Raw genomic sequence first — 14,091 nt, 5'->3', positions numbered from 1 at the left:
TAGTAACTGTGATAAACAGTAACATCAGTTACATAATCATTGTAAATCTCACAATTGAGAACCTGACGGAGATTATGTAAATAAACGTGTGCTGATCAGCAGATTTCTGAGCTTCATTAAGCAAAGAATATAACACAACTCACGTAGTGAATCAGAACTAACTCGCAACATTCCTCTCGGAACGTAACAAGGCATTAGTGCAAGTTAACCTCAGTCTCTTTCTATTCAGCAGCGTAGCAATATGACAGAGAGAGAAAGTAATTGACCTCCATCTCGTTTCCTCCAGTTTCCTCTGTCTAAATCACTGATATATATATACACTGGATTGGATTAAACGTGGTGCCGTCACGCCAATTCAACGGTAGCCATTTTGTACAGATTCTTGTCACTTCAGATATATATATATATATATATATATATATATATATGTGATATATGTATGTGTATATAATCGATTGCGATGGAAAATTACAGTAACAATTATTGAGGTAACAATGAGTACCTGCGTTTTTTGCAAAACAAAGCAATCAAAATATAGTGGGCGATCATTTCACAAGTTAGTATACAACGCTGAAGCGTTCTGCAAATGATAACTTGCAGAGGTTATGTCAGCATACGAAGTATTTACTAATTATATTTAACGAGTATTATAACGTACGAATCGGGTCAGTAAAAATTCACAATATTTGAATTATGAACCGATCTTATTATAATTGAAATTGAAAACTCGGGTATTGTTGACTCAGGGATTAAATTATAATTCGATATGTAGATTTCCCGTGAAAGATGTGTTGCGCTTTCAGCAGTGGTTAAAAGTAATGAAGAGGAAGGACTGGAAGCCAAACCGAAATAGCACATTCTGTTCAGCTCATTTTGCAAATGACTGCTTTGATAGGACAGGATTCCTAATTACATTGAAAAAGAACAGTGTACCAACTATATTTGACAACCCAAAATCAGAGTGTTCATCTTGTCACCGATTAAGGGAATATGGACATGGCTATTCATTCTTCAAGTAAGTACCGTTACTCAATGCAACATAACGTGTGAATTAATAAATTTAAATTCTGCTTGTTATGTAGGTTCCCATTGGATGAACCTGATATTATGAAGCAGTGGATCGCAAATATAAACATTGGACCGTGGTCTCCATCAAGTGATAGCTTTCTGTGTTCCGACCACTTTGAACCCTCTTGCTTTCAGAAGAAAAGTAAAAATTATATAACTTTACCAAAAGGCAGTATCCCAACGTTATTTGGTAAGATCTGAAACTATTAATCCCTTTTAGGTCAGAGAAAACTCAGTGTGCATGAAGACACGTTGATGTGATGCACTATTGCGTCAATGCCGTCGAAGCGGTTAATTACCTACAGATTATAAAGTGCTCTGTTACAGAAAAATCGTGTGTGACACATTTCTGTGTATTTCCATTGTCGTTATTTATTAGTAACTTATCTGTAGGTGAAAACTTGCAGCAGACCGAATTTCAGGATGAATCCGATCGGCCCACCACAGTGAATTTAACCAAATTACATGATCACCTACACATTTGTACCTGATTTGCATGCTCAGGTATGTACATCTTTTTTATTTTCTTTTGATTGTGCTTGTAACTTTTTCTTCATGTGAATGGAATGTGGATTGATACTACTAATTATATTACGGTTGTGGTTTATCGCACGCAACTCTATAAAAATGCCTTAACGTTTGCAAGGAATGTTTTATTCTCCATATTTTTGAATAAAGTTTTTACTCACCCAATTCGATATAATTTAATTCAAAACTTTTTTTTACATGTCTTCAGCTCCACTTTGATGATCAATGGATGGCAAATGGATTCCCTAACGGTTGAATTAGTATTATACAAATTTTTGAATAATCCGTATGGAATTCAGCCCACCATAGGATGAAGGATAATGGACGGAAACTTCTTAGAATTGAGGACTTCTTTTGAACATAAAGAAAAATGACGCTTAAATACAAGTTTTTCGTCATATTATTTAATGATCTTTTACACCATATAATTGTAAATAATAATATACTTTCGAAAAAATGATTTGTTCTTCATTTAATGTGTCAAACATTATTTTACTCGTCAAAAACTTTTTTGTGTGACGAATATATCGTTAGATCTAAATAGCATATATTACGCAGTTCAAATCTAGCGCGCATTTTGTGACAACTTTCTGTACAAGATGGCGGAAATTCAATTGTTCAATTGGACGCACGAGCTTACACGTAGAGTATACGGTAACATCCAATCCAGTGTATATATATATTAGGTCTAAATCTAGCGGACACTTTTCGAAGGCCTTCATATTGGTTCAGAATCTAGTAACTTTTGTTTGTTCCGTGATCCGTCGTGATGGGTGCTGAAAAGTAACTAGATTTCGTACACAACGAATACACAACGAGCCTTAAGGGTAATATTTCATGAGCAGTAAAAAGCAGCAGTGGTTTAGTAACTTACTAGTTTTCACTAGCATTAGTCTGGTAATTTTACGCAGCACCAGCGCTGCTCATGAAATAGGTCGTAGCTTCTTGTGATCTTGTGGCTTGTCGCTCGAAAAACTGAACTGCGAGCAGCAGAAATTTGCGCCGGAAGTGATAGGGGAAAACTGCTAGTGCTGCTGCTTCTTACTGCTCATGAAATAGCACCCTAAGGCTGGATTCATATACGCGCCGTGGTACGGGTGCGGTTGAGAGGTAACGAATCACAATGTTTGAAATATACTGTTCACTGGATTTTATGCATGTTTATTGGTTCCCGCACAACCGCGACGTTGCAGCTATGCGAACCCACCCCAATTTTGACTATGCACGCCGGATACTGAACAGTCAGCCAGCAGCGCCACTTGCTAGCGTTAAAATGTGATGGCAAGCTGCTGGTGTGATTATGTTAATGCAAATCTTGATGGTTTCGTGTGCCGATAATTTTTAAAAATTCGTAGAATATTATAAAAATGGCAGGTTTCACTGAAAGTGCGTTGGTGAAAAAATTACTGGATTTAAACCCGTCCCAGCAGAGCATTCAGACCTTGTCGTTATGGTTAATTCATCACAGAAAACATCATCCAACGATCGTCAAAGTTTGGTACAAAGAGATGTGCAAGGGTAACTATTATTTTCTGTCACGTACAGCCAAACCATTCATCCATCCTTTTGTTCAATATATCTGAAAACAAGGAACCGCTACCAATGCTGATGAAAATTTACGTTGAAGACAATTAACGCAACATCCTAGGAATGTCTTTAACTTTTCAGCAATTTTGAGGTTATCTCCAAGTGATGTAGATATATTCGTTCAAACGAAATGAGATAAAAGTGTATATAAATTTAATCATGGTGGTTGTATTGAACGATCTTGATAAGCTGTGCTTAAAAAGGAGATGAAACTGGTTTTGAGTTCGTGGATAAAAATTCTGCTACTGTATAGTTTCTGTTACCACATGAATTGTGAGGCTATTACCAAGATAGTTTCTACAGAGTTTATGTTTGCAGAAAAAAATCCCACATTACCTGATTGTGAAGAATTAGTTTCTACAGAAAGTAAAGCCTAATTTGTTGCAGCCTTAGAAGTGATAGAGTCATCTTCCTCATGTTTATCAAGGGATTGTGTATCGTGATTTTAGATATGCTTATTTCGACCTTTAAAGTGTTGCAAATCATTGAAATGCAGTTTCTGGACGAATAATTCTTGAATGTAGAAAAAGACCTTATAGAAAAAAAACTCTTGGGAGCGAACACTGCAGAGACAGTCCTTTCCAAATGGATCTGGCAAAAATTCACTTGTGAGCAACGGAGCCAAATGCTATCATCTGCATTCTCATGAATAATATTTTTTTTTTCAGTTGTATTAGTTTATCACACACATGGAATAGTCATAGACATTATATCCTAAATGTATCTATGCTTGATATCTGTATACATCGAGCTGTGGAAAATGAATGTGCATTAAATATTGCTCATGAATTATTCATATCTTCAATATTGATTTTGAAATTATTTGACAAAAATGTTTCATCGCACATAAGATCTATGCTATGTCTATTTGTGCTACAGAGTGAGTCTACACGGGTTGCTCTAAATTTTTATTTGCAAATTTTTTATCTGGTAAGAGTGGTCAAGTCTGAATCACGAACATATCAATCCAAAACTTTTGTTCCCCAACAACGGAGCTACGTTTCATATATATTTTATAACTGTGAAGAAAGTAGACACCGATGCATAGTTTCGATTTCATGTTTCTTACGATATTTTCAAATAGCATCAAAATACAATAATTTACGCAAACCCGAGCAATGGTATAACTGAGGCTGATCTTATTGTAACCTTATTGTCATTCAAAAATTAACGACGGACATCCGTTCGGAGTGTTTGAAGTAACATGTGTTATTTGATGGTGCGAATAGCTATAGCTTGAAATATATAGATAAAAATACACCAGCTGACCAAACTGCAATAATTTCGAATCAGCTTAGCTAATGTCTGAGATGCATTAATTAAACTCACAGTAGTCCAGGGGACTCTTGCCTTTATTTATGTACTGTAGTTGTTTATTACTTGTTAACAATACGGAAAGAATGTTTGAAATACTATAATAGTTATTAGTTAAAAGTTGATAAAATAAGTTAAAGTTAAGTTATTCTCAACTAGTATTCTCAAGATTTTGCATTTCTCCGATTCCTGTTGAAAAATAATTTTTCTTCATCGCTTAATTTCATATTATTATTAAGATCATTTCTTATGCTGTCCATAGAGTCCGTGTGTAGTAGTTTGAAAATTGAAACAATTTTCTTGAAAAACATGCAGCGAATTCTTGAACACTTCGAAGAAAACCAGCATTACACATATCAAATAGATACCCTGTCTGTTTTTCATGTGTTTGTGCTTATTCAAGTCCTGAATTTGGATTTAATAGTTGACTTCATTATTTATACCAGTTTTAGTCTTTGAGCTAATTTCTTGAATGAAAATTCTAAAACAAGGTTCAATTTCCATGTAATCTGCAAGTGTATCTGTGCAAAAATTTCATTCTACTTGCTGCTACTGCAACTTTCTGTGATTATGGTCATTCAATTGTGCCTGGGTTAATGACTGGTCTATTTATCTTACCTACATTTTTAAATTACAATTGCATGTAACTAAAAATTATGCACAATCTTTGTACGAATCGGAAAGAATTAAGTAATAACCTTGTTTGCAGCCAAAAACAACCGTAAGCTGATATTCATGTATCTCGCGAATGATGTGATACAAAATAGTAAAAAGAAAGGGCCAGAATTTGGCAAAGAATTTGGAAATATTCTGCCGAAGGCTTTCGAGCACATGAAAAGATTTGACGACAAGACAAGGGAGAGATTAGGTAGGCTACTGCAAATATGGGAGGAAAGAGGTGTCTACGACAAAGTGCAAATAACGGAGTTCAAAGCAGCTTTTGACTTAGCCGTTGAACCTGTTAAAGAACCATCAACGCCACCACCTAAAAAAAAAATTAAAATTGAGGTTGAGAAGGTGTGTAAAATAAAGGTACAAACAATTTTAATTCACCTTTAATATTAGTCTTGTGCAAGCATGTCCATGATCTTACATGAGAAAATTACATCGTACTAGCTGAAATCAATTCAATTTCCACCATTTTCGAATATCTATGTTAATGTAACCATGCATTTTTGTGAAGAACTGTTATTTCGCAATTTTAGAATTACCTTTAGAAACTCAGCAAACTGTAATAAAGCTAAAAAAAAAATACTCATATTTTGCAAACTGAACTTTTTCAGATTGATTCTATAGTTGCAAAGTACTCCCATTTTTTCCTAATATTTCATTACATCAACGTAACTAACTTCAATGTCGTATTTAAATACAAGTATATAAACAGAAAATTAGTACTTGGTTGATATGCATTCTAGTTACCGATACATATTAGGATGATAAATGTACAGTGACATATTGATTATGTGAACTGTTGAAGAGACATGAGAATTCGAATTACAGAAATTATATCTTTATTACAGTTAATTGTTGTAAATGTATTGACAAATTCATAATATATCACTTCTACCGAAGACAACATTATGTGTGATGATTATATAAAGTATGTTATGGATGATAAGTAGCGTATTAGATGCGTAAGTTTACCAGTTTTCAATAAACCATCCGGGGTTAAAATCGCGTCTTATTATCAAAACTATTTTTACATTTTTATTGAGCATCTCCGAATTTTTCTCTAAACTTCTCAAATTTTCAGCGTGGGATGTCGATAGGATCGCGAGAAAGCGACATTTCGGTGAATTGTAAGTTGGACAAAAAATTTTTCTCCTACTATTACAGTAGTTATACTACGTTTTAATGCGTACTGGTAGAATAAATTTTATGAAAAAGGTATTCGGGTATGAATAACAATAGTATTTAGACAATCATAATAATAGTAATTCGAAAATGGGTAAAATGATTAATAGTATCTAAAGAATACAAACATACATTGCCCGGAGTAAGCAATTGCATAATGAGGCAGTTAAATCATCTACATCATATACCGACTGAGCAAGAGGTCTTACGAGTTATGCAAAGAAACTTGCAATTTCAAAATAATATCATGTTGAAGAAATTGAGCTAACAGCGTACATAATTACCAAACTGGAATGTCAATGTTAAGATTTATCCTACACGTAATTGTTCCACACAAAACTATAACGTTCTACTAATATTATGCTGTACAAAATGAGCCTATACAATATTATTCTGTACGAAAATGATCGTGCATAACATTATTATACATAAAGGCGATTATAGACAATTAATATAGAATCAAACCAGTAACATTACCTGGAAACCCTGTGCAAAAACCAAATTTAGTGTTATCGGATATTATTGCTTAGAAATAATTTCGTGTAAAATATTTATGTTTACGATAATTTTGTCCTGCTTGAATTTTGTACAGGGAAATTTGGTGTTGGAACATTTTGTGAAGAGTCGGAGTTCAGTCAGTCTCTCATACTTGAATGTTGATGCTTCTTATTTTACCATATTCATGAAACATGTGTACCCTACCGTTTGTCCGTGAAGGAGTTAGTAGCTGCCATTAAAATTTTCTCTCTCTCTCCCCATCCAGAAAACTCTTACTTAATTCATACATAGCACCATAGTATAGAAATTTTTCAGAAATATGGTAATCAGAAGTACCCATTCTCTTGAATTTCCAGCATTCAATCTTGCTCTAAGTATCTTATTCAAGAGGTTGAAGCACTCAACATTACAATAATGATGAATTTTCAGAAAAATGGTTGATTTGCTAAATGTAAATTCAGTAAATTGTAATCAAGCAAAACATACTGATAATCTGTAAACTCAGTTCCATCAATGTTTGCTCATAAAGTTTCAAAATTCCCAGTTTGTTCTATGTCTTCTCACGCTAAAGTTACCTTCTTCAACTTCGTTATTATTTGAAAATTATTCCTGCAGTACGCAATTGAAAATATTGAAAATGCTTTTCTACATACAAAAGTGCGAGTCCAAATTAAAACTCATCGGAATGTAGCTTTCTCATGGTTCCGTAACTCACTGATCATAATAGCGACATCACAGCGTACGCGATTGTGGTTCTGGAGGAAATCAGTTCATATCCAGAGCGAATCGATGTTTTTTCGGACGTGTAGCTCACAATGAGTGAGATGAATGGAAACAGTAGTTCTGCTCCAAGCATACATTCATGAACTGAAGTTTGGACTTTGTTAATCTACAGTATCGCGCAGTGTCTGTGGATTTCTTGTTTCTTTGACTCTGCATCTCTACAGTTAACATTCACGAGAAAATATGAATGGATATGATTTGATTTAATCAGATCTAATTAGATTCAAATTTTGTCTATCCAATCTGATCTTAAATAATCTGTAGATCTGAGTAGGTCTATTTAGATATTCCTATATTTATACAGATCTAATTAGATCTATAAATTACATATGTTTAGATCTAAAAAAAATCTAATCAGGTCTATCATAAATTATGTATATTCAGATCAGATTAGACGGAGAAACTATTTGGATCTAATTCGATCTAATTAGATCTAAGTACATTATATCATGTTTATTGATTTTTTTCCCAGGAGTTGTGATAAAATTACAGCACAGCTGTGCACGGACATTCAGTCACGCAAATGAGTACTTTGCTGCATGCACAACTTTTTCGTAGCTATGCTATGTTGGAAATTTTGGGTTGTTGAAAAACATTTCTAAACATTTTTATGACATGTTGTAACAATTCTAAAAGTTGTGAAAAAAATATATTTTGCGAGGAATCACTGGAACAGTTACTACTCTGAAAAATGTCAGTTTCTTCCTTGACGTAAGAAAACAAGTTTGATATTGGTAATGCTAACGTAACAAAACAATTTTTTAGCGCAATACACTGCTCATACAAGTTGTGTAATGTTGCGTAAAAAAATTACTTCACCTGGTGCAGCACTTGGAAGTCGAAGTTCACTCTTAACCACATATTTGTATTATGTCCTTTTAAACATGCATAATTTGCAGTAAAACTGATGTAGACAAAATCTGCCAAAAGTATCTTAAACCTAATACTTCAAGCTTCATAATTCTTTTTCAAATAGTTTATTACGTGCATTTTCAGTGTTTTTACCACTGCAAAATTGCACATTTCTGCAAGTAAAAATAGGTAGTCCATTAATTTTTATGGTCAGTGTAACTATTTGGTTTCTTGAAGTCTGTCAGAAGTGCAATAAATTATAATGTATGATTTAATTAAAATAAAGCATACTTTACAAATGCAACTACATAAGTAAAAACTAATTTTTAATTTGCAAAAGAACAATTTTCTTCTCAACCAATTCGTCACGTTATCGTTACAAACATCATCCCTCACAAAGAGATACATTTACATTTTATAGCAAGAAATATGCATTACAAAATTTAACTTTAACCCTAGGATCCTACACTTCTGTATGAAATAAATAATCTACACAGGGGTTACACGCACCTCAGAACTTCAAATCAACGGACTTCAAATCAATAACGGACTGTTTGTCATAGAATGGTTTTGTTTTTTTCATTCAAAAGCTGAAAGACTGAAGATTGGAATAGTATGCAGTAGAGTGTCAATTATCCGAACATTAGTTATCCGAAACGTTAATTATCCGAATGGTGATTTGGTTTATTGGAAAAATTATTTAGTTCTTGGTTTTTCGAATAACAGGCCGAGCTTCCGTTGTAAAATAGAGGAAACTTGTGGATTTTTTTCCAAAGAAGTAAACCGAATATGTATACATACACGTGCCACTTATAAAATATTAATATTAGTATAGACACTTGTTTTTAAATACATATATTTTATACACTATATATTCTATTATGTAAGCGTTATAAATGTTAAACAAAAGTACTATGCATAGAATAAGAAGATAATTCATCTGTTTGAAATACGTATGTATGCCTGCATTGACCGAATTAGCGGTTTTTTTCACACTCTTCTGTTATCCGAATGTTCGATTATATGAATGGTTTCCGGTCCTAATTAGTTCAGATAATTGACGCTCTACTGTATGTGAGAAAAAGCTAATCTGAAATTTCACCATGAAAAGTTCGACTCAACGAAGTAAGTAAAATGATTTTAGCACGCCATAAGAATTATGTGGAGTTAGTAGTACCCATGTGTAGGGTCCTAAGGTTAATGTATAGGACTAAATAGACCAGATTCATGTAGATGAAACACAATGTAGGTCTGAAATTCAGCTGATTTCTGTATCACATTAAAAACCAATGCATACTTCGATCCCCAGATGGTTTACTGAAAATTGACCCACGTACAGTACTCGAATTATATATTGACATTGAATGGTATTGATATGATGTACTATTGCTAGTTCGATTGTTCAAATATCCGATATACGTATGATTGATATCTTATTGTATTCGATATAATAATCAATGTGATTCTCTATTTGAAGAAAGAAAAAAAAGAGAGAAAAAAATCTGAGACTGAAATCGAGGTGGATGGTACCAAAGAGCTGCACGTTACGCTCAGCCCACGCACACCTGCTGGGGATCCACCGGAAACTGAAGAACTGATCAAAGCTTTGATGGTAAGTGCATATTCGTGCATGTTTTTTACTATTATTTTGCCATTTTTATGAACAGAGATTAGGTGATTATCCTGGTTCTGCTCTTCGAGGTTCGACTCTAGTTATCACTAATTAACGAAATAAAAATAAATTGATACCTTTAGGCGCCAGATGCTTGTGCATCAAATCAAAAATCCAATACATAGAAGATTAGATCTAGAGTTTTGTAACAGAAACGCTCTACTGGCTCAGAACATACTTTTCATGACAAATAGTAGAAGGGTTGGGTTGATGAGGAATATACACTGAAGATTGGTATTTCCCTTGGTGCATTTGTTGAACCCATGTATTATTATTCTGACAAACTAAGATCTGTTCATAAGTTTAGGATTAATGTAAGAACTAATTAGACGGGAAATATCAAGGACCACAAGAATTGCCAACTGCAATTTGGCACTAAGATCGAGAACACATTGTGAGTAAAATACGAAATACGAAATATGAAATATCAAACAAATAAGAGGAACACACCCTGGAGCTGACATACAGATAAACGTGGACAACGCTACACAAATAAAATAATCATTGCAAATATACTTCGTGGAATCTTGAATGAACTTAGAGACTTGCAAAAAATGGGAAATCCTTACATTGCGATGTAAATTTTCATTACACAGAAGCTATGTTGAATAGTAAAGAACGAATGTGAATTTAAAGTATGAATATGAAGTAAAGATTACGTTCGAGCATTTAGATATTAGATTTGGTATGTTACGGTACTGGAGTGGTAACTCAGCTCTCTCGCTAGAGCGAGAGCAGTATAGTCTTTAATATCGAAGCATTATGGCGATCGAGGTTAGAAGAAGATTGAATATGGTGTGGTGCTCCTTAACATATGGACAGTGACTTCGCATGGTGAATCGATGAGCTGGATTTCAAACTTCTAGTTGATTGGTACACGTGATTTTCAATGTTTTTAAATCTATTCGTTCTTTGTCGCATTCTGGATTCTGCCATCTCAGTACTACTGCTGGACTGTTAACTTTAATGGCTCGTAGACTTCCATACGTTTAGAGTCCGACTCTCCATGCATCGCTTGCAGGAACTGCAGCATAGTCATGGATACACTCAAAGTTTTCCTACTCTTGCTACTTAAAGAATCTTCCGTAAGATTGATGACCGACTACCCAAATCACACCAAGTTCCCTATATGTGTCGTCACAGACTTGTAGTCTAGTCTGCGGTACAAGATTGCAATTTTTCATGTCTCTAAAGGTGGCATCACCACTTGAGCACAATCGATTAAAATCTATATGCAGATTTAGTGCTTTTTTGTTAGTAATTTATTGCGGAAATCACAATTTTTTGCTGCTAATCCCTTTTGGTAGAATTAAAAGCGATGCTAGGTTAAAAACAAATTGATATTGCCACAAGTATGATAATTAATAAACCTCAGGAACCTCCAAGTTAACAATGTCACTATTCTAACTTGACCAATCTTACCGATTTCTCGGTTTTCAGTAGAGTTTTTCCACCGACGATGTCTTTCAGTGATTTGTACCACCCTCGTGGTACCATTCCACTCCATTTCTGTAACCTTGTGACTGGTTACAAAATGCAATGTTACAGTGTATATTATGGGGTTCTCAAAATCCTTTTCACCCGTTGAATTTGACTGAAATTCTGTATGGTTTTAATATGCAATTAAACAGAATTTTTCAGCTACTTGTTTCATTGTTCTTTAAGTTATTTCATATTTGACAGACATTTCAAATCTTCCAACAAAAGAAATGTTCATATTTGCAGTAGGATCTAAACCGTCATAGTAGTTAGATTACTGCGAATCATTGTGTTTTGCATATCTGAAAGGCTTGGTACATTTTCAGGACTTGGAGAACACAGCATCGTCAGATGCAGGAGTGAGAGAACGTATTGCATCACTACCACCCGAAGTCTCCGAAGTTTCCCTCCTTGCAAACCTAGCAGATAGAGCAGCTGCCGATCAACTTAGTGTAGCAGTAAATGAAGCTGCTGCACTGTTAGCAGACTACAATGGAAGATTACAAGCAGAAATGGAAGACAGAAGAAAACTGTTAACCATGTTGAGGGATTACACCTTAGCCCAGAAGCAGTTACTTCAACAAGCTCAAACAACATTAGAGGTGAAATTTTAAAAAAATGCTCATCATCCGATGTCCATTTACTTTTTAATAATAAGGCAACAGCTGAGCAAAAATAGAATTTCTTAGATTTTGCGTGAATTTTGTTCAACTTTTCACGACTTTTGTGAAAGTGCCGGTATGGTTATAGACTGAAGTTTGAGTTTACCTGTTACTTTCAAAGTTGTATAATTTTTTTCGTTTTCGATGTTACTTTCGTTGGTACATATTTTCCGCATTAGGTTTGATTACAGAAGATTTTTTCTATTCTAAATACACGTAACACCGTAGAGTAAAAAATGAGGTATAATTTCTAAAATTCGACACATTTAAGCTATTTGGCTAAGTTTACTAATTTTATTTCAGAATTATGAGCTGTCTATTAATAGCAAACCATATTTACAACGCGTTATTAGCACGGCTATATTTCAATTTCTTTCTTTTACTCTTGGCTAAAATGGTGTAAAGATACATTTACATACCTCTAGAAAAATCATCTAACTCTGAAAGTACTGAAGTAAATGAACGCAAGCTTGAATATATCCGTATACTCGTGCCTGTATAGTTAACGAATCCTCTCCCAACTAAACTGGCAATAGTCAGTGGGTGTTCTACTGGCATAGCTACGGTTTCCCACTGGTGCTGCTTATTGGGCATGGGCGCTGGTAGCCTGCATAGTCCACGATAATAGGTGTATCTGCAGCTCATATTTTGACTACATATGCATTCTATATCCTGGGTTCTACTGTTCATTAGCGTAAACGTACGGAATATTGATATTTATATATTTATTTATTTATAATTTTACGGACACAACTCCTTTGACAGATATTAACAAAAACAGCATAGATCGACCAGCCCATAAATGTATAATCAATGTGTTGAAGTGACAGAACCCAGTATGTGAATTTCTCGGTCCCGATAGGACTATTCTAGGCCACGAATTTCTGCGAAAGATTTTACGCAAGTGGTGAAAAGTTGAGAAATTCAGATAAAAATGAATAAAACATTCAAATTCACAAAGGTCTTCTTGTAAAAGCTGGCAAAGAAAGATTACGTGGTATAAATCAATGGCCAGAGTGAAACTCAGTCCATAAGGAAGGGCATGAAGAGAGTACTCTATGTGAAGCAGAATAGGAACCGCGTATATTTTCTTTCATCTCTTCCGATTTTTAGCCCGTGTACATATTATGACATTAGCCATAGGTTAATAAGCAGGCGCACACGTGCACACACACACGCACACACCTCATTTTTAATTCTAAATTTCTACCTCGTGTTGGAAATTTTCTTCATCTACTACTCTCTAAATGCAAAAGTGCAATTGCTGTAACACAGGAAGAAACCTATTGTTCTCTGGCCTACGCCACAATTGAAGCACGATACTTGAATAATACAACATTGTACCAGATATAATTGCCCTGGGGGTGTGGTTTTTTGGTGTCATGGATCAAAATGTGCAAACAGTGAAATACCTGAAGGGAGACACAGAATTGAAGTATATTTGGATGAGTCTATGGAAAATGGAATTTTTTTTCTCGATTTTAGGTTATTTCAAGCATGAAGTATTTTTTCTTCTATCCAGAACGAAACAAACTGATAGTGGTAGTGTGTCCATTCAAAAGAAATCGTGGAACATTTAACTCTTTGAAATGGAAAGCACATTTCTTTGGCCTGATCCTCAGTTCTCTGCTATGTCACCAACACAAAGTCCAGATATCCTAATGTGTTTACAAGAATAAAATAATATTTCTACTTATTTTTATTCGCGATATCCATGTTGCATCGATTATAGTCAATGTTTGTGATATTTTTTGCGTTTTATGTTGCTATTTTTGATGTAAAAATCGACAGTAA

General features: G+C 34.4%; 2 protein-coding genes across 6 annotated transcripts in view; both read left to right on the top strand.

Moving 5' to 3' along the window:
* Positions 1 to 422: 422 nt before the first annotated feature.
* Positions 423 to 2,014, top strand: LOC124292949 (THAP domain-containing protein 7-like). Of its 2 annotated transcripts, XM_046731809.1 has the most exons (5): positions 423 to 556; positions 773 to 1,015; positions 1,083 to 1,258; positions 1,462 to 1,572; positions 1,805 to 2,014. In XM_046731809.1, the coding sequence occupies exons 1-4, from the start codon at positions 495 to 497 to the stop codon at positions 1,557 to 1,559; spliced, it is 579 nt and encodes a 192-aa protein (XP_046587765.1). In that variant the 5' UTR covers positions 423 to 494; the 3' UTR covers positions 1,560 to 1,572; positions 1,805 to 2,014. The 2 variants fall into 2 exon arrangements, with proteins under 2 accessions (XP_046587765.1, XP_046587771.1); XM_046731815.1 differs by lacking the exon at positions 1,462 to 1,572.
* An 837-nt stretch (positions 2,015 to 2,851) lies between these two features.
* Positions 2,852 to 14,091, top strand: part of LOC107226541 (regulation of nuclear pre-mRNA domain-containing protein 1B) — a 36,658-nt gene continuing 25,418 nt past the window's right edge. For 3 of the 4 annotated variants that reach the window (XM_046731759.1, XM_046731767.1, XM_046731773.1), the window contains exons 1-4: positions 2,852 to 3,114; positions 5,207 to 5,529; positions 9,962 to 10,096; positions 11,962 to 12,237. In XM_046731759.1, the coding sequence (XP_046587715.1) occupies positions 2,964 to 3,114; positions 5,207 to 5,529; positions 9,962 to 10,096; positions 11,962 to 12,237 (885 nt within the window). In that variant the 5' untranslated portion in view covers positions 2,852 to 2,963. The remainder of the gene's footprint in view (positions 3,115 to 5,206; positions 5,530 to 9,961; positions 10,097 to 11,961; positions 12,238 to 14,091) is intronic. The other variant, XM_046731765.1, reaches the window with a different exon arrangement.

Source organism: Neodiprion lecontei, chromosome 1 (assembly GCF_021901455.1).
Source record: "Neodiprion lecontei isolate iyNeoLeco1 chromosome 1, iyNeoLeco1.1, whole genome shotgun sequence".
NCBI lineage: Eukaryota > Metazoa > Arthropoda > Insecta > Hymenoptera > Diprionidae > Neodiprion > Neodiprion lecontei.
The sequence above is the reverse complement of the archived record's forward strand: the minus strand, read 5'-3'. Positions and strand labels throughout refer to the sequence as shown.